Source organism: Dendropsophus ebraccatus, chromosome 1, assembly GCF_027789765.1.
Source record: "Dendropsophus ebraccatus isolate aDenEbr1 chromosome 1, aDenEbr1.pat, whole genome shotgun sequence".
Lineage (NCBI taxonomy): Eukaryota > Metazoa > Chordata > Amphibia > Anura > Hylidae > Dendropsophus > Dendropsophus ebraccatus.
Genome location: NC_091454.1, coordinates 100,531,873 through 100,553,914, shown reverse-complemented (window position 1 = coordinate 100,553,914; position 22,042 = coordinate 100,531,873). Strand labels below are relative to the sequence as shown.

The 22,042-nt window shown below is 39.0% G+C and overlaps 1 protein-coding gene across 15 annotated transcripts in view; it reads left to right on the top strand.

Annotated features, from left to right (window-relative positions):
* The window catches only part of NRCAM (neuronal cell adhesion molecule), a 153,054-nt gene extending 140,861 nt beyond the window's left edge, over nt 1–12,193 (top strand). For 6 of the 15 annotated variants that reach the window (XM_069976024.1, XM_069976039.1, XM_069976033.1 and 3 more), the window contains 3 exons: nt 7,357–7,488; nt 8,711–8,789; nt 9,750–12,193. In XM_069976024.1, the coding sequence (XP_069832125.1) occupies nt 7,357–7,488; nt 8,711–8,789; nt 9,750–9,987 (449 nt within the window). In that variant the 3' untranslated portion in view covers nt 9,988–12,193. Of the gene's footprint in view, nt 1–3,119; nt 3,234–3,708; nt 3,859–5,147; nt 5,586–7,356; nt 7,489–8,710; nt 8,790–9,749 lie in introns of those variants that run through there. The other 9 variants (XM_069976005.1, XM_069976004.1, XM_069976003.1 and 6 more) reach the window with 4 other exon arrangements.
* Nucleotides 12,194–22,042: the final 9,849 nt, after the last annotated feature.

The window sequence follows — 22,042 nt, the reverse complement described above, 5'->3', positions numbered from 1 at the left end:
CCATTCAATACTTATTATGCCCCCCCCTCGCTGTTCTTGAGAGTTACTCTCAGAATATCCGTTCCATGGAGGTAACACATGCACAGTAGCCTAATGCCATTAATGGATTCCTTATTTATAGGCAGTGATTCTTACTATTCTTGATAAGAATCAGCTTACAAAAAGAGCAACCCTTTCATCAACATTAGATATATTGGATGGATAAGCAGAGAAAGAATCAAAAGAAAAGCAGTTACAAGTATGTAATAACAACATCTACACTAAAGGTATTCATACAGTACATTTAAGATGAAATTCATCCAAACCCACCATTGTTGGTGGGTTTGGCTTACTGTCTAAAATGTACAGTATGTCGGCCTCCCAAATCTCCACTGACTGATTATGACGGAGGAGAGAAGGGTCAGTGATAAGCCACCAGTGCGGTCTGGCAGCAGCTTAGTCCTTCCTTCTTCATGTTCGACCAACAGCTGTTGAAACGGGTTGGCCACTTAATAGTAAATTAGTTCAGTGCACAGTATTAGTAACTGTACTCACTGTATATACTGACCTGTATATACTGTGTACCTCATAGAGCTAACGTCAGACTCCCCTCCTCCAGGCAGTACTGCCCTGCTTTGTAGTGAGTCTGTCCATAAGATGGTCGACAGGGAGGAGCATGTGACCATGCCCCGCCCCCAAGTGTCCAACATTGAGCCTGTATATGCCTATGGTGAACACTGGGGGGCGGGCATGGTCACATGCTCCTCCATGTCGGCAATGTTATGGACAGACTCACCACAGAGCAGGGCAGCACAGCCTAGAGGAAGGGAGTCTGATTTTAGCTCTATGGGGTACACAGGGAGCTGCTGTCAATAAGTGCAGTAGGTACACTGAACAAGTGGCCAACCCCTTTAATGAACATTTCATTAATTCAAGGTCCAATTAAAAAGTATGTTTTGCATGATGTAATACAAAAGATATTATTTAATCATGGGATAAAATATAGGACCTTTCTGGTTTTATGTAAATTAAGCTTCCTTAATATATAGTGAATTACCATGCCCCTTTCTAATATAGTTTAGATTTTACATGCTTAGTATTTTCAAGATTATGCTTTATGTCAGAGAATAGAACATGTTTAATTCAAAAGATCATATTGTAACTGTCATACTGTAGGTGCACCCTGAGTTTAAGAGAGAAAACCAACAATGCCAATGTGTTAGTTTTAAATGAACGACTTTTAAATCTAGGTTTTTGTCCTTTTGATCTATTTAAAAAGTTTCCATTCGCTGATTACTAGAATGCTTGAAAAAGGCTTATTGTAGGCCAAAACGTTGCTATGATTTTTGCAAGATATTGCAAGAAATTGGACTTTTTCTACTAATGTAATCTACCACTTGGTGTGATTCATTTTTTTTTTAATATGTGGATAGAGTGGCAGTATGAAGATTCCACTAGCACTAGCATCCTTAAAGCGACTCTGTACCCACAATCTGTCCCCCCCAAACCACTTGTACCTTCAGATAGCTGCTTTTAATCCAAGATCTGTCCTGGGGTCCATTCGGCAGGATGCAGTTATTTTCATAAAAACAACTTTTAATCCGGCAGCGCTGTGTCTAACGGCTGGGGCTTACATTTGTATATGCATTAGGCTGGCACCACCTCTATGTCCTTCCTCCCCACCCTCCTCATCATTAGGAATGATCCAGGAACATTTACTGCTGTTTGAGCTTTGCACAGGTGTATTAACGATCCAGCCCATGTGCCGGGCTGCGACAGGTGGGGAATAGGAGACAATCTGCCTGGAGTATTCCTAATGATGAGGAGGGTGGGGAGGAAGGACAGAGAGGTTGTGCCAGCATAATGCATATACAAATGTAAGACCCGGCCTCTAGATACAGCGCTGCCGGATTAAAAGTTGTTTTTATGACAATAACTGCATCACCTGCCGAATGGACCCCAGGACAGATCTTGGATTAAAAGCAGCTATCTGAAGGTACAAGTGGTTAGGGGGAGGTCAGATTGTGGGTACAGAGTCACTTTAAGGCTGAGAGGGTTGTGCTGCTCAACAACTTTTGGGGAAATACTAGAAAAGATCTTATTTAAAGCAGCTAAACAGGAGTAAAATAAGCCCATAGCTATATAGGGCTGCTTATCAGGATTCTAGCACTGTAAAAGCCCAGGGTTAGCCTGGTCCGCTTTAGGCATAATAATTAATTATATTGGAAAGTTACAGCACTTTTAGGCATTGATTACATTTTATTTACATAAAACCAGAAACTCTGTGTAATGCTGCCACAGTATAGTCTTCTGGATAGGCTTAGGGTGCTATTACAAGGGCCAATGGCGGCCCGATCAATACTGTAATCGAGTGCCGATCTGCTAAATTGGTGCTCATTTACTAGGCCTATTACACGGCCCGATAATCGCTAGCGATGTCTGTGCAGTCCTTGCCTAAACAGTTTACATTACCTATCCACATTCCTGGTCTCCTCCTGCGCTTTGCACGCTCCTTCCCCATTCCCGCACGCTGCAGCTTCAGAGCGGCCTGTTTCAGCTTGCAGGCCGCTCAGCCAATCACTGGACAGGACCGCCGTGGCCAGTGATTGGCTGAGTGGCCTGTCAGTTGAGACAGGCCGCTTTGAAGCTGCAGCGTGCGGGACTGTTGAAAGAGCATGCAGAGCGCAGGAGGTGACCGGTAACGTGAAAGGTGATGTAAACTGTTTGTTAAGTCATCAGCCACTGGCCGGACATTGCTATTACACGTAGCGATGTGCGGTTGGCACCTGATGATTTTAGGTCAGGTCCTTAAGAAATGATCAGCAAATTATCATTTCATTGGCTGATCGTTGGTTCTATTACACGGAGTGATTATCGCTCCGTGTAATAGGACCCTTACTCTTTTTGTCACCCAATACTACTAATCCTATGTACAGTAGGTGCTGATTAGGCATAATACTATCAGCCCATAAACACATGATCCAAAATGAACTGCAATCTGGTATTTGAGCAATGTAGATGACTTTATACAAGTGATTGGATCTCTTTTCTTCTCCAGAAATTGAGCACTAAATAGAGTGCATGCCTCTTGTAGCACTGTTGAATCAATGTTAACGTCTTTCTTCTTACTTAATATTCAGCTCAGCCAGTCGAACCACTGATCAAGAATATCACTGCTGCAGAAACATCAGCTACTGTCGTGTGGAATTTTGAAAACCTAGATACCAAGCTCTTTGTTAAATATGTAGAATTGAGTAAGAACCTATTTCAGTAAACTTTAACCATGGAGACTCCTTAGAGTTTAGTTAGAATAAACCTTAGGATAGTGTGCCATAGCTATATTAAAAGTATGGATGATGGAATGTCATAAATGATTACTGATCTGGTACCTATGGCTGAGAGGTCACCCATAGTATGTATAATGTTGAATAGGAACGCCTCTATTGTGTTCTTGTCATACTTAAGGCAGTGAAAGGTCTCTTTTTGCCTTCTATTCTTATAATGAAGAATCCAGCCTAAAAGTTTTAATTTCATTGGGCAAAGTTCACTTTGCCTAACTTAAATTGCATCGGAACCCCTGTTCAGTTTGATTGAGACCTAATGTTTAGCGTTATAGTATATAATGAAAGTTTTCATTGCATGCTATTGTAGTGAAAATGATTAGTACCTATACGTGGTGGATATGGATATTGACACAAGTTATTCCTATGTTGTCTGAAATTCTTTTAGACAAAGAAGACTGGAAAGAGGAAACTATAAATGGTACTCGGAGCGGCTTTGTATTAAAGGGTTTGTCACCTGGAACATCATATAGAGTTCGGGTTTATTCTGATGATCATACAGATTTGTTATCAGAAGAAATATTTCAGACAGGTCCAGGTGAGGCATCTGCACAGCGACTCATGTGCCTCACACAAATCTATCAGGGACTCCTTCATATTTGTGTAGGGAAACCTGCTGCATCATAAAAACAATTACATGGACAGTTGGAAAAAAATTTATTGTATCTATGTTCAACTTAAAGCAAAACCCTAAATGGGTATGAAGCTGTCAGCACTGGTGTAATATCGATGTGCGGCTGATGGCTGAGGTATGTGAAAAGAAAATAATAAACTTTATAGTTATCTGTCCAGGCTCCTTCTAGCTTCTGCCTGCTCCCTGCAGCCACCGCTGGTTCTTCTGAGCCTGTCTCTTAAGGGACAAGCCGCTCAGTCAATTACTGGCCAGGGCACTGTCCCGCCTCAGCCAGTGAGCAGTGTGTAACTTCAGAGATAGGTGTTATTTTTTTCCATGAACAACAATCACACAATATGCTGGATTCCTTTCTTATACGTCATGGAGTCAATTTTTCTTTATAAAGTAGGGCTTATATTTAAGGACTATTTAAAAAACCCAGCAAAACCAAGCTTATTTTTGGGATAGGGCTTGTTTTTTGGAGAAAAATGGTAGGTATAACATACAATATACAGTAGCTTTTCTTGACTGCAGTAAAATTGTTTTGGATGTACAGTAATTAGATGTACATAGTATATAAACCAATGTTACTTCCTCAACAAACATTATCCTCTGCTTTGATGCATTTTTTTTTCTCATAAATGCTCATGTGTGCAGAACATGGCGCATGATGGTTAGAGAGTTAGGCCACTTACACACATTTTTATTTATTGTCTGCGACTGTGGACAGTATGTGGACCTATTCCAGTTTATGGGATGATTTAATTTGGATGTGCTTCTCTAGGCCCCGTTCACACAGAGCAAGAGGGGCCGAATTCCGCCGCAGAATGCCGACAGCCTCCCTGACACTCTATGGGAGGCGCAAGCGCTGCATCTCTCAGCGCTGAAGAATGAACATGTCCATTCTTCAGCGCAGAGAGACCCTGAGCGATGCGGGGCGCGCGCCTCCCATAGGGTGTCATTATGACAATTCCATCGCTGAATTCCGCCCCTCTTGCTCTGTGTGAACGGGGCTTACTTTTCATATTTTCTGCTTACTTATATATTGCCATCCATATGCTGTGCATATTATCAGATTGTTGCCTAGCAACTCCTAGTCAGGCTTCTATATAAGTATTTATTTTATTATTATTATTTATTTTTTTTCCGGGACAATATTGGGACAACGGATTTGTGATTTTGCGAACTGCCTGTGAATCAAATTATACATTGAGGTCCAGGCATATCAAGCTACACCTCTACTTGAAATTTCAAACATTTACAACATTCTAAGGCCCTGATAGTACACAGAAAAGTAAGCCAGGCAACCAAAGTAGAAGTGAAAAAACTATAAACATCCTTATTTATCAAGGCAGTGGTAAACAAAGGTACAACATAGTGGCTTAACTGTATGGCTACTCATTGGAAATGTATGGAGAGGCAGACTAGTAGCATTCATGAAGAGGTACCATAAACCTGTGTACTTAACCAAGTTAAGATAACTATAAAGACATTACAAAAAGTCATGTGTACCGTTACTGTGATGTTACATATATAGATTTATATTAATCTCAGATTAGATTAGATTGGATGCATGCAACTACCGTTAGGCTATGTTCCCACAATGTTTTTTCTTGTCAATTTATAATTTTTAAAATGACGACTGTCATTTTATGGATTGGCCGCCTGTCAGTGCAATAACAGCTGCTGGTACAATATTCTAGTTAGGGTTACTAATTGGCCTTCTAGTGTGTCTTTAATTGAAAAGTCCATTGAATTTAATTAAGAAAAACTGAGAAAGGACGATGAAAAAAGACTGTGTGCGAACAACTAAAAAATAATCTGAAAATAATTAACACAATCATTATTTTGATGCCTGCACAGGCAATGGCTATCATTTTATACATTGTGTGCATTGGACGTTCATCATTCCATTGACTTCATTGCATTGCATTATAGTCAGTTAAATCGCTGCAATAACGGACGTCTTTTTAAATAGAAAAAGCAGACTCTTTTTTATTTTTTGATGTTGTGTGAACATAGCCTTTTTAGGAAGTCATACTGTGAAGATTCTTATTTTGTCTACAATGGGCCTTATCGTTAGCCATGGGGTGAAGCAGCATGGATACAGTGTAGAAATCTACATAATAAAATGACCATGTATTGAGTGTCAATTTCTAAGAACTATAAAGAAATATAGGTAATACCCACCTCACTTTGGAAGGAAAAACATGGCCACAACCCTTGTCTCCAGTTTGGGTGGAGTATTGCAACTTAGAAGAAAGAAAGTGGCCATGTTTTTCTACTGCTGGATAACCCCTTTAACTAGTTTATAGAAACAGTGTGTTGTAATGTCTCAATGATGGTAGTAATAATAATAGAAGTCATATTTGGCAAATCAGAGTGCAATAAATTCTTCCTGAACTAGTGATGCAGCTTCTTATTTAGGGTGGAATCACTCTAAATGTTGTTGTTTTTTAATTGGTGCATGGTCTTTTTTGGCTCAAAAATGCTGTGGCTAGATGTTTGCTAAGAGTCAGTAGAGATAGATGAACACCATACCGACATGACATTTTTGTGTTTGCCCTTTTTTGAGGCTGAACGTTTCAAGACAGTGGCGTTGTTCCTCCCAAAAAAAATCAAAAAGTAATTAACATGTCAGTTGTTTCAGGCCACTAAGTGCGAACAACGGCCGCTCTGCTATGTTCACTTAATGTATGGCTGTTTTGATGGCCATACATTGCATAGAGATCAATGGTTAATTGTATTGCAGGAATACTGAAATGTGCCCGCAAAGTAAACAAAAAAAAAAAAAGATGTTTCTGCGGCCAATATGGTAGTATCGGCTGCAGGAACATGTCAAGCAGTGGCTGTTGTTTGACACTGCAAATAACGGCCATTTCAGACAGGTGATAACTTTAAGCCCATTTTTACACACAGTATTTCCGCCAGTCTTTTTTCAACCAAAATCCGAAGTGGAACTGACAGAGAAAAATTATAACGGAAAGATTTGCACAACTTCTTTTCTTTAAACCTACTCCTGGTTTTGGTTGAAAAAAGACTGACAGAAATACTGTGTGTGACCATAGCCTTTATCTTCGATGAACACCTTTAGGTATAGGTTTTAATAAATCTTACAAAGAATGTGATAATGCATAATATTCTAATGACCTGTAAAAATGTGATTAAATGCATGAAGTGCATGGCCATCAATGGATGGTGTGTTTGTTGTCTTTGGTTGTCTTTATTTCATTTTCTGTGTTTTATATCATTTTGCAAGAAAACTATGTTTTATAAAATTTTGCGCTTGTTTGGGAGTATCTTGATAAATATGTGATGTTTTATTGAACAAGGGGAAAGTAAAAGGAGAAAATACATTTTAGCTCTTTTCATGTCCTGTATTACATATTGATAATCTGCCCTTTTATTATTATTTTATTTTAGCTATGGCCAGCAGACAAGTTGACATAGCTACACAGGGATGGTTTATTGGCCTGATGTGTGCTGTAGCCCTCATTATTTTAATCCTGCTGATTGTTTGTTTCATCCGAAGAAATAAAGGTGGAAAGTATCCAGGTAAGAAAGAAGGAATTACTTTTTAAAGATTTGGATATTTATTTACAAATGTTACTATGACTTTCTGGAAGTAAATATTAATGTGGATAGTGCCCCAGTCTCCTAATGACAAGGCCAAGTCACCAGACTACAGGCAGAGACAGGTAAGTCAAGAGACTAAACAGGAAAATATTTTGAGGACCTCATATTTTTTAGAATAAGTATAAACTTATTGATGTCATTATGATACCATTGACCATTTACATCTGCTTGATTAGTCCATAAGATGCATAGTTTCCGGCTATGGTTTTATATTGATTTTGAGATAGGAGAAAGCTGCTTTGACTGCCTGTATTTTGAATTGCCCTTTGCGCTAACTGTAATTCATGCAGACATTATACTTTACATTCCTGTTATCTGTTCATGCTTGACCTGGGGTATGAACCAATAAATAAAAGTAGTGTTTTAAATACAAATAAATGGCAGAGAATAAAAAATTATAATACATGTCTGATCATATTTTTATATGATAAATATTTCTATTTATTTTCATGTTCAGGTATGTTCTTCCCTATCCTTTACTAATGGTTTACATAATCCAAAAGATGCCATAAGATGACTAGCCTAAATAAAAACACATGATTGTCAGTCAGTGTATATGCTTTATGTGTGGCCAACCAGTGGCTGGGATGTAAGTTGCAGTCTTTTAAAAATTTCCCTAGCATCACAAAACGTATATTTTCGTAAAAGTACGGCCGTTGTTGCAATCGGCAACAACGGCTGTACTTTGCACGAAAACATACGTTGCCTTGCTTTCTATGGAATCATGTCCAGAGCGAATACACATAGTATGCGCTCCATCCGGGATCTCCTGCGGTGCCGTAGAAAAGTGACATGTCAGTTTTCTGCGGCCGCTATTCAGTGAATGGTGGGAGCAGAAAACCCTGTCAGTGCATACTATGGAGCGAGCGGCTCCACCCGCTCGCTCTATAGTGTGCCGTGGGGAGTTCTGATGCGGGCGCGCACAGATGTTCCTGCATCAGAATTCTGCATTGCTAAAGATCATCGGGCGGGTACTGCAGTACTCTTACTGTGTGTGAACATAGCCTTAAGTTGAATTTATATGATGAGAAGTTGGAATCCTTAACTGAATTCAAGGAAAAGTAAGGTTGGACACATCTGCATGCATTCATTGTGAGCTCCTTCTAGTGATTTAGTACTTTTCTTCTTTGCTTATAAATAGTTAAAGAAAAAGAAGATGCCCATGCAGACCCTGAAATACAACCAATGAAAGAGGATGATGGAACATTTGGTGAATATAGGTAAGGAATTTGTTATCGGACAAATATTTGCTTTTTCATTTCACAGAAACCAATGAATGAAAATGAAAAGATTTATTTATAATAAAATCACTAGAAGCTGGAACAATTATTTATAACAACTTGCAGCAGTATTAACAGGAATATGACACAAAGGAGTAATATGTGAACAGGAAATAATGCATTATGAGTTATACATAAACATCATAAAAGTAAATGGTGTTTCTTTTATTAGATACTCTTGATTTCTTTTCCTTAGGTGATTATGTTTTCTTATTTTTTTCTATGGGATTTGTTGGTAATTTGAAAGGTAAGAGTGGACATTTGCAACCCTGTACTACAATGTCTTTTAGAAAGCTTCATATTTTTCCTGCTACTTTCCCCTCAGTAAACAGTTAGATGTGTGGATACTTTATATATACTATATGTATAAAATCATATAGTATTATGGCAACATACAGTCCATAAAGATCTGACTTAGGGGGCATTCTAAAAAAAATCATCTTTCCTTTCTATGTCCCGCTTTGAGCTTGCAGGCACAACAGTTTTCAGAAAATCAGACTATAGGTATAGCTCAACGTTTTGCAAGTGTGACACATAGGCTTACACCCTTTTATTTGGGCCGTTTGTCTTTTAGGATGGCATTCATTTTGAGGCCAAATAATAGCCAATATTTCATAACAATGGGTGTGATTGTACAAATAGCAGCCGTCATTATAAAATAACAGCCATTATTTGGCCTCAGTCATTAGTTATACAGTCATTCTAAAAGGTAGCTGTCAAACGGCCCCAAAAAAGACAGTGTGGAAACAAAGCCATATAGAGTTACCACTAGCAACCTGATCGGTTCCAGCAATGTGTTACAATTTGTTTATCCTACCTGTACAATGCTGTTGTATAAGCCCCATTGTTGGGAATTACACCACACTGCATTTCTAAATTCTAAAATTATTCCTCCACCAGTGATGCAGAAGACCACAAACCACTTAAGAAAGGAAGCCGGACCCCATCAGACAGAACTGTGAAAAAAGAAGACAGCGATGACAGCTTAGTGGATTATGGAGAAGGAGTAAATGGGCAATTTAATGAAGATGGCTCCTTCATTGGACAATATAGTGGCAAAAAAGAAAAAGAACCTGTAGAAGGCAATGAAAGTTCAGAGGCTCCATCTCCTGTTAATGCCATGAATTCCTTTGTGTAGTCCTCATTAGGTGGTCCTATTCTCTTTTGTAAGCTGCCACGTTCCATTTGATGCACTCAGCTTTCATTCAATGGTCCACTCGACGTAGAGATATTCATACATTGAACGGTACTTTCTAAACTCAAGCTCTTGTAAGTGGTACTGGATGTCAGTGTAATGGTACGACATGTTCATCTTTTTGTTCAGGGTGTTTTGTTTTTCTACAATGTGCAGAAACATGCACAAAATCGACAATGTAGCAAAATGAAGTAAGCCTAAAGCCTGTTTCTTTTATCAACCTATAATGCATGGAATGATCCACATTTCACTTACCACCCAGTGTATGTACGCCATGGTTTGGTCCTTTGTTATGCAGTCCTTGGTCAGACACCTGGGTATTGAGTCGATTTCTTTTGTCAGTATTATAGTAGTGTGACAGTGTGTAGAACTTCAATGTCTATTTGGACATTGGTGGTGAAGTTGGTGAATCTATTGTATACTCTACCATGTCTTTATAAAAGACTAGAACATGAATATATCTCCTGTATATGGCGGCTAAATAAGTTAAGTATGACACTTGCATTTGCTGATGCTTACTCAGACTCAAATATATGCCATTTGCTCCCATTACTTTATAGCCTTTTCAACTTATAAAGTATTATACTGTACGTACAGTGTTGTATTTTGTACACCATATATATAAACAGGCTATTTAGATTCCATAAAGTGATAAGCTTTGCAATGCATTTTGGGATTTGTATTTCTCACAGTCACTGAGGGGACATTAAAAGATGCATATTGTTCAGTGCCTTTATTTGATATGCATTCCATGATGCACTGCTCTGCTGGGTATATTGGTACAGTAAAGTCAGACTGATGAACTACAGTATCATTTTTGCCAAAAATGTAAATTGTGTAAATGATAAAGATGTTATAAAAGCGTTATTGGAACAAAAAAAAATCTCTATTGTAAAATGAAATTGTCTATATGCTGCTGCAGGTCCATTGTTTACTGACATTGCTATGAACAGCAAGTGTGCATAGCCCAGACCTTAACCACATTGAGAAATGAAAGCACAGCATGCACTGAGATCCATATATCGCTTATAAATGAGCCCATCTGTTTCGCACTGGGTGTCAGTGAATAGCACCTAGGACTTCTACGCAAATATCTACTTCAGATCCTGTTAGAGCTAAAGAACAAAAACCAGAATGAAATCCTGCAGAAAAGAACAATATTCTCAGTGGTTAATAGAACAAATGGATGTCACCTGTGGCAAAAAAAAACCCGTATTTATCTTGACTACGTAAACTATTCCAATACTGTGGTTTAGCTTCATATGAAATTATATAACAGCCTATGGTTGAAGCACTGCTCAGTTTCATTTGCCAATATATTGCATTTTCATAACTTGCATCAAGTTTAATTTTAAGTGAGCTATTATATGTAGATATTTTGTTCAATTTGTAAATATACAGAAAGACTAGATGCTTTTATGCTTGTAGATGTTACAGAGATATAAAGCAAAGGTTATGTTGTACTGTGTAAGAAGAAATATAGCCAACGGTATGCATGGTATTTTCAAGGCATCTACTTAAATTCATATATTTTGCTGTGAAATGACATAGTAAACTATTGTATTTACTGCAGACTTCTTTAACTTGTGCCAGTATGTTACATTTACCATTCCTTTCCTCAGACTCTATAGGACAAGAAGCACAAGTTTGGCAGCTGTGTATACATCCATGTCCCTTCACTTACATTCTTTATCAGCCTTTTAACTCCTGGGATTCAGCAACATTTTTAGTGTCTTAATGGGATCTGAAGGAGTGAAAATAAAGTATCCAAATCAAATTACAAAGCACAACTAGACAGTATCCGGTGATAAAGAGACTTTAATAGCTTATCGGTGGCTGTGATGGTCTTTTATCAAGGGGAAATCACTGTGACATAATTCTGTGTTGTGTCAATTTATATAGCAAAAGATGTGTCTGCTTGTCAAGGTTACCTGTCTGCGTCCTTAAAGGTAGCATATTCTTCATATTTGTGACTCTGCCGTGCTTTATAATTGACACAAGAGAGCATGAGAATTGTGCCTTAGTCCTTGATCAATGACCTCCGGACAAGTAACACATGCTAACACAAGCTGTGCATGTTATGGTTCACCTGCAGACTCTCTTGTGTAAAAACAACATTTTGTATATTAATAAATGTATTCAAGTTTCAGCTCTGTTGTGAATGTGTCCTTTACTTAATTCCTGTCATTTATTTATTTATTTATTTATTTATTTTTTTTGGCATAAACCAAAGGGAATGTGTCATGAGATTGTTTAAATCTATTGTTTAAATCAAGTTTTGGTGATTTATTTTTCTAATTTTCCATTTTACTACCTACAACCATGCACACATAGTACTGCCTCAAATAAACTTTGTTCTGGTAAGAAAACATTACACAGTTGTGACTCAGGGACTAAAAACATGGATTTTAAGTCCTTCTTAGTGTAAAATGTTCCTCTAAATGGAAGGACTTTATTCCTTGTCATTAAAAGGAGACTAAGCAAGTTGGTCAAGCCATTAGTGATTGGGATTATATTGTAAATCCCAGGCATAGAGAATAAAACAAGCCTAGTATGAGATTGCAAATGTATAGGATTTTCTTTCATGTTATTGCATTTGAATCAGAGATCAGTGCAAATTAATGTTGGTGGAAAATAAAAAGGAAAAAATAAAAACATCACATTTATTTATCATAGTAGTTTAAAACAATGGAACATTATTATTCCTCAAATGCAAGATGTTAAAACTCTTTAGTACAATCCTGTTTCTGATTAATTTGGTGTATGTGATTTTTTTTGATGAACCTACCACTGTAACTACTGCCTATGTGCTGCACATAGGTTTCCGCTATGGGTCATGCTAGCTATTCGGGTAAACTATAGTAAATCTGCCGGACTGTGGAGGTCCTATCACCCTTTCACAATAAACTCACCCACTTTGTTTTAAAGTTGTTAAGATGGCATAAGCCCATCAAAGGGTCTCAAATTTTTGCATAAATGATCCTTGTGAAAAAACTATTTTTTTTTTTAAACGTACGTGACCTGGTGTAAAAGTTCCCCCTTTGGATTTATTTTAGGGGTGTAGCAATAACAGAGTTGTGTAACAACACACTCTGCATAGATATGCTCAAAATTGGCGATACAATTTGAACTTTGTAAAAGTATTCTTATTAATAGAGCATGCAACCTCACTGCATAATTTTACAAAAAATTCTTACCCTGATCTTAAGGGCCACATCTGCAGGTTCTCCTTCAGTCAGAAGCTGTATAGGACCTGCCACACTTGATATAGGCAATATGGCCTCCTGTTGCTTTCCCTTAGGTAATATTGCTCAACAACACTATCTAGCACTGTCACACTTGAGGGTTCTATAGGGCTGATAAGGGCTTTCCCTTGGTTATTTTCTCCCCCAGCAAGGTTTTCGGCCACAGGCAACATGTGCGGTAGCTCCTGTACAGGCCGGAAGTTCCGGAACTTCCAGGGACTCACCAGTAATTCTGCAGTGGGGCAGGTTGTTGGAGGTGTCGGCTGGTCTGTGGTTGCAGCGGGCGGCTTACTGGATGTCTGGGTACTCCCTCTACTAGATCTCCTCGACTGGTGTTGAAGCAGGAGAGAGAAGCAAGTGCGGGATCCCGGAGGAGGTATCAGTCCAACATGGACTCCTGTGGTAAGGTATCGGGGTGCCTGTGGGGAGCCTCCTTGAAAGTTTCCCCATAGAAATTTAAAGTTTGAGATGTAAGGGCCCACTATGTTTGCTGTATGGAGCAGAAGCTGTCCTCTCACACGGCAGACTCCATTAGCTGCCTACTTTGTCCCTCGTTTGCACACGTCTTAATATATTATATTTATAATTTAAAGGCTTTGTAATGGATATTATTAAAGATTAATCTGAACTGTGTCTTTTAGATATGGTGTAATTAATAGACAAGAGCAATCTACTGTTGAAGTATTAAAATGGTGTATATTACCTGTTTAGGTAAAATCTCTTGCAGTGTATACATTAGCTATCATAGGATACAAATACACAATAAATTAGGAACATATCTGGATGTTGCAAATGGAGAAAAGTTCACCAGTACAAAACATGAAATTGCTGGCATTTGTTCTACATTGAGTGTGCATACAGTTCAAACAGTAAGATGACTTAACAAGTTCTTTGCCCAGTATGGCAGGAAGTCCAATTTTTTAGCTAGGGACAAAGTCAAGACTTAAAGGGGTTGTCTGAACCTTTTTCCTGTATTCAGTCCCTTAAGCCCCTATTACACGGGCCGATTAAGAGCAGCAAGTGAGCGCCGACCTGTCAGGTCAGCACTCGCTTTCACCTCGTTCCCCACTCGCTGCCAGTGCTATTACAGACGCCGACAGCGAGCGAGTAATAGCCCTTTTTTTTACGGAACGATTATCGTTCATAGACTTGCTCCAACGACCGCTCGTTAACGAGCACTTAATGATTTTTTTAAGCGAACGATAACACATAATACGTGTGGGAACGTGAACGATATCTGTAGTGTAACGATTTTTTTGCGGTCGTTACATCGTTACATGGTCGTTTAAAACGTTCGCCGGGCTCAGCATGTAGGTGGGGAAATGTAGGTAGACATTTCAAGAATGACTGAAAGATTTTGTATTCAACGAAAAGATTAGCGAATTATTGTTGAAAGAAAAAATAGTGAACGACTTAACGACGATTTCGTAGTTGTCATCCGCTCGTTTACAGAACAAATATCGTTAACGATCGGTCGTTTGAACGATTTTATGAACGATAATCGTTCAAAAACATTCTGTGGAATAGGGCCTTTAGTGCAGCGGGTCCACAGGGAGCTGCAGGGGGCTAAAGATCATCCGGGGAGCCCACAGGAGATAGCATCGGTCTGCTGCTGCCGCTCCTGTTGCCCTGGATATTTAAACTGTTGTAGGACCCCACCATGTGCTTGCTAGGAGTTTAAGTCCTGCAATACATACACCCTATAAATATAACTCTATAAATCTATAACCCTATAAATGTAACTGAAGCAGAGGGTTGAGACCACTTTGCAGCCTCCTCGCAAGCATTACTGACCTCCAAAGTTGTCACTAGTCACTGAAAAGGGTGGGTGGTGTTTCAGTGGTCCATGGGTGGTTCTTAAATAATAATTCTTCAATAGTTCTTCAATAATAATTCCTTTATTTATATGGTGTCAGCCTATTCTGCAGTGCTGTATAGAGATTTCCATCACTGAAATTGGTCCCTGTCACCAATGGGGCTCACAATCTAAACTCCAAATTGATCTAACACTATATTTTGGTTTGTGGTATAAAACCAATGCAAACACGGAGAACATTATAAATGTTGTCTATGGAGGGATTTGACCCTAGGATTCCTGCGCTGAAAAGCCACTGTGCCATCCACAAAGTAGTCATCAGTCCATGGTCTTCAAATCATGCTACTGTACCTCTACTGCTGCGGCCTCCACTGCATCCAACATGATACCACAGAAAATGAAGGATTCCCAAACCATGTCATGTAACCCAGGCTATGAACTGTAAATAAAAATTTAAAGTGTCTTTTGAACATATAACATCCACAAAAGTCAATGCAATGCTAGTTTTTTTGTTTTTTTTTTAAATCCTGGACAATTCCCTTAATATAATGTTCCAATGGGTATGCACCCTATTGGTTTAACTAAGGACCAAACTCAGGACTTGCTGGACTTCTGCTACTAGATGGTACCAGGAAATATGGATATCATACAAAATAGAATAGTGGCCGCAGAGAACCTTTAAGTTCACACAATGGAGCGTGCGGCTTCGGGTGCGCCCGCATCTGAATTCAGCAGGAGTGAAGATCATCCGGCCGGTACTGCAGGACTTGCAAGTATGATAAATCTGTGAACATACTATAGATAAAACAGGTTGCACACTCACACCTGTCTCACATAATTATCTGCTCATCCTAGAGGTTCACATACTTTTGCCATTCACAGATATGTAATAGTGAATGATTTTTCTCAAAAAATAAATGATGAAATCAAATACAAGGTCAAGTCAAATATTTTTCACTCATTTGTTTGTGTGAACTGAGTAAAAAGCTGATTTAGTGTTAGGTCAATTTTATGTAGAAATATAGAACATTTTGAAGGGTTCACAAACTTTCAAGCATCATTGCACTGTACATCTTGTAAAATTTCAGTACTACTTTTGTGGTCTACTGGAAATGTAATCACACTAGCAAGGATATGAGACATTTTATAGTTGGTTTTCAGTGCTCAAATTTTTACCACCATTATTCATACTACACATAAGAAATAGCCTTATCATTCTTAATTCTTCAAATTTTGCTTTTCTCTTTGCTGTGATGACAGTTACTAGTGGGAAGATATAAAATCTTCTACAGTTGGTTTTTTAGCTTCATATAAATACGTTTGTACCACTTTTAGAAAGCAATAGAATTTTTTATGGTCAGAAATTGAAGAACAGTGGCTATTTGAGGTGTATTTATATACAATGCATATACTTTGTGTTCATTCGCTTATCAGGGAGCTTGTATGAGTATTTTGACAGATGGCTTTCAAAAGGCACAATTTGTATAGTGCAAGGATGTTTTAGCAGACGGAAGTGACAGAAAGACTGTGACAGGACATTACCATGCAGAGCTCAATATGTCTCTATAAACATTGATGGAGGCAACAGAGCTTAGACACAAACTACTGATGCATAATATTAACAATTGGGGAAAAGGACAATAAAAAGAATTTTTTCAGGCATACAGATTGTAGTCTGTTATTCCAAAATGTAAGAGACCTTGAAATGTCAAAACTTGAAGTTACAAAAAGAGTTCAAAAAAATAAAAGAAAATAAACCTTCTGAATGATACATGTTGGATTTCTTTGCATATTATAGTAATTAATTGTTTAAAGACAAAATATTTTATATAATGGAAATATTTACAAAAATATTACAGTTGCATGCTTACTTGCTGACTTATTGAAAGCAAATCTTATGCCTATGCCATGTAACTTCTTATGCATATATGTATGCTAACAAAACACAGTAATCACTGACCCTTGTCATGATCGCAATACTCGCACCTTGAGTTAGACAAAAGGGCCCACCTGTTGTTTCCCTATTTATGTTCCAATACTCGCAACCGAGTGGGACTTAAGGGGCTATTTATCAGGGTGGTGTGGTGCTCTCCCCATCGTGGAGGCACCCCGTGGCAACAGGCTAGAGATATCTGGCTATCCCGTGTTTTGAGACTCGCAACTGAGGCTCCACGGACTCTTGTTTTGCATATTCAAATTTTTGGGGGCATCAGTGGAGACTCTTGATTGAGTCCTTCATTGGAGTTTTTTCACTGTTCTCCTTGAGTTCAGTGATTGTGTGTTTTGTTGGTTAATTTGTCATTGCCCCAACTAGCAAGAATCCTACTCCACACTGACGAGGGGCAAATACCCCAAAATGGCTGTCTGTGGATGGATGCCTGCCTTGGCAAGTCCTTGTCATGATTGCAATACTCGTACCTTGAGTTAGACATTGACAAAAAGGGGCCACCCTGTTGTTTCCCTATTTATGTTCCAATACTCGCAACCGAGTGGGACTTAAGGGGCTATTTATCAGGGTGGTGTGGTGCTCTCCCCATCATGGAGCCACCCCGTGGCAACAGGCTTGAGATATCTGGCTATCCCGTGTTTTGAGACTCGCAACTGTGGCTCCATGGACTCTTGTTTTGCATAAATGTATGCTAAAAATAAATATATTTGCCTGTATATGCATACATTGACACAATACAGTCAGAAATGATGTGCATACACTAAAAATGTCTCCTCCTCCTCCTCTATCATCTTTCAACCTTTATTGCTGCCTATATGTAATACTGTTTGCCATCTGCTGGTAAAAAGTGAAAAGCTCCCATGTAAAGTACACAGTTGATAGCAAGTACTGTATTACATACAAACTGGACATACTACATGTACTGGACTTAACGCATATAAGGTTTATGCACCAATAAACTCCTACACCTTCATTTTTAGAGATACAAAATACAAAAACATATGTTTGTTTTTATTTTAAATAGAGTCAATGGCCACCATACAGTGTGTCACTCTATTCCTATTTACTGGCATAAGTCATATATTTGTTGAGGGATATTCTGATATGCTGTATACCTTCCAAAAATATACAGATACCCTAACTGATAACAATCTTACCAGCAGAACCACAGATATGAGCCATAAGGAGTAAAAGCAAAAGATATAGTTTTTAATCCCCTAACCCATGAATACAGCACAGTACTAACCTGATCTTCTTATAGACAGGAAACACAATAGCTGCTAACCACTACATTAGTTGACAGTAAATAATCATTCAGGTGCGTAATGTTACAGGAGAAGTCTGTGCAGGCTGGCTGAGGAGGCCTGACACGTCATGTCCCAGGTGGACCCCAGTGCTAGAGCCAGGGAGGTAAGAGCATGTTGTTATGTTCAGCCACCTCCTCCCCAGCTGTTTTGAAAAAAAAAAAAAGACTGGATTTCTCCTGTAAAATGCAGATAGGGCTATTTAGAAGTTAAATCTTCATTTTTGGACAGAAATGTAAAGGGAACCAGTCAGGTCCCTAGTTTCCCATACACTGGCCCCAGTACCAGATAGATGCAGAGAACAGAGTTCTGACAATGTTCTTATAAGCTCAATGAGATGTCACAACCCTAAAAAAAAAACAAAAAAAAAAACGACTGACAATCACAAAAACAAAAAAAAAAAATGCCTGTAACTAGTCACATAGTTGCCTATACCTAATCATGGAAAAGTAGACGTGGCTGCTTCTAGTCATGGTGGGCATGCTCTGGGTTGACACCCTAAGTGCAGTGCTTAAAGGGGTTTTCTGCTCAAAAGTAACTTTTGATATGTTGCTACCCATGGGGATAACATAACAAATATCGTATGCTGCCCATGGGGATAACATAACAAATATTGTATGCTACCCATGAGGATAACATAACAAATATCGTATGCTGCCCATGAGGATAACATAACAAATATCGTATGCTGCCCATGGGGATAACATAACAAATATTGTATGCTTAACTATCCTCCCTCCCCCAGTGTCCTCCTATGATTTCATGTCTTGTGTCCCACCAAGACTATTCCGCCTCTACTTCTGGGATGGTCTCAGTGATGATAGCCCACTCAGCCAATTACTGTCAGAGACGGGACAGAACCGTGGTCAGTGATTGGCTAAGTGGCCTGTCACCCCCGATGATTCAGAAGTGGAAGTGATGATGTAGGAGGATACCAAGAGAGTGCAGAAAAGTAAGAATAGGCTGTTTGTTATGTTCTCCCCAGGGACACCAACAAAAAACATTGTCTAAGTGGCCAAATGGCTTTCACCCTTTAACCAAGCCAGCAGGTCGCTACCTCTAGGAGTGGTCCCTGTGCATGTGATAGCTGGCCTTGCAGGCCAAGATACATTGGTGGTCTGGCAAAAGACAAATCCTGGTATAGGCTAAGTTCAGGGCTTGCAGAGTTAATGCATAATGGGAAACAGGTTTATTGGTCAAGAACAGTTCAAGTTCAGACAATGGTATATAGCAGTGTACAGGTCAACAGCAAGGGCAGACCCAGCAGCAGCAAGCATATTCCAGCAAGGGGGAGTATGAACCATTCATCATTGAGGAAAGTACCCCAGTGTCTTTGTTGTGTGGATGAGAAGTACACCAATGGGAACATAGAAAATTACAGGAGTGCTATAAAGTGAGTGGTCAGACAGCTTTCAGTCCTCGTGAAATGTAAAAAAGCTAAACAGGGAGGTGGGCATGAGAATCACAACTGACACCTTCCTTCTCTCCTCGATGACATGTGACGTGCTGTTGCTGATTAAAGTGCCCTCTGATGTCAAAGGTAGCATTCAGTAAGACAATGAGTTCACAATGCGTTTTTGCAATCTGTTTTTAAGCAAAAAAAAGGGTGCATTTATGTGCATCCTTTTTGATCTGCTTTTCCATTGACTTTGATTATAAAAAAGGGGATCAAAACGGATCTGTTTTTTTTTTAAACATACACAAAAACATGGTCAACCTCATTTGTGTGTCCCTTAAAAAAAAATCATACATTTTTATCCTTTTTTTTTTAAATTAAAGTCAATCAAAAAACGGATGGATCAAAATGGATGCACACAAATGCATTGCAAAAACGCAGTGTAAACAAAGCCTAAGCAGCCTATATGCAGTTGGCGAAGTGTAGCCACCCTAGGTGTCTATTGGGGGCTATACTGGGACTCTCTTGATGATGGAGACAGAGATTAGATATAAAAGAATCAGTATGGCTGCTACAGTTAGCTGTCAGATACTATTTATATCAGAACGGAAAAGAAGTAGTTTTAGCTGAAATGGATCAAAAGAAAAGAAAGTTTTAACTGCAAATCCAGCTATTCTTCAAGTTAATAAACCCCCCCATGAGCCATGGTTTCATTGTGTACAAAATGTTCTTAGTCATGCTGCCTATCATGGACCTTACAACATTATGCAGTACTATCCCCTGATGAATATACAGCTGTTTCTCTTGGTTAGTCATTTTATTTCTTTTTTGCTTACTCAGAAATATAGCACTCTACTGAGTTGGTTTCAGCACAGGAACTTATTAAAGAATAATGGGTAGGAATTGATTTGAAATGACACAGCACATTAGTGAGAACTGCACAGCCAAGGAGATCCCATCATACTATTACTCTCCAGGCCAGGAAAAGATTCTCTGACTAGACTGGGACTGTCACCATTCATTACCAACCTTAGCCTTTCTACAGAACCATTGCTGTCTTAGTGTGATTTTAAGCCATATGCAACATATAGCACTACATCAGTCTCTTCACTGCAGCATATACCTGAACACAGTGAACACCATGTGGAAATATGCACCAAATAGAATGCATAATGTCACCAGAAGGAAGAAACCTAAAAAACCTGAAGAACTATTTGTGGTCCTTTATTTCATACAATAGGAGGTAGACATTGTCCAGACTACAGACACTGTGAGATTGGGGTACCTTGGGCCCACCAGGGAATTTAATTCTAGGGGCCCACCCTACATATACCAGCTATAACCAGCACCAAACCTTCCACATTACTATAGGGACTTTGCACAGAGCTGTGTATGTGACCAGAGATGCTATCTCACTGCTAGTAACTTGTCAGTCACTCTATGCAACAACATAAGGTACCACTTAATTTTATTGAATGTAGAAGTGTCATGAAACTAACAAATCTCAGGCAGGGGTGTGCGGGAACATAATAATAAAAGTATACTTACCTGTCCCTTTGCCCTTGTAGTGCTTCCTTAATGATATCTGACAGATGCCAGCCTCCTGCAGCTCCTCCACATACACAGCCAATGGATCACCCACTCAACCAATCAGTGACTGGGACAGGACACCGCTGCAGTCACTGACTGCAATCCATCAGCCGCTCTGTGACATTACAGCTGGAGGAGCCAGGGCTGATTCATACACCTAACACAAGCAAAAATGACTTTTGGCAGCTGTGAGAGAGACCCGTGAGCAACTCTATGGGGCACAGGGACTAGTAACTATACTTTCTTTATTATCTTCACACATCCCCCTGCCTGCCTGCATTTGTCAGTTTTACAAGACTTCTCCTTTAGGGAATATGTCAGCTGTAATTTGTGTTGTTGTTAGGTCAAGAAGACACCTGGTACCTTAAATACATTTGTATATGCTTCCATAGCATAGAAAATGTTTTTATTCTTTGGTACGAAGAGTCAAAGAGGCTTCTCCCTGCTTAACTGACACTTGAACACTAAATCCCCAGCAGGTTTAGGTATGGGTGGGGGGCGGGGGAGTTACAAATTAGTGCACATAATGAGTAGATACAAATAACATACAAATCTGAAGAATATATACACACATCACACACAGTGATAAAGAAATGCACAATACTTATATGCATACATAGTACACACAAACACATGCATGCACAATAGATACATCGAATTCATATGGATGAAATCCCTGATTTTATTACTTCCCTACAA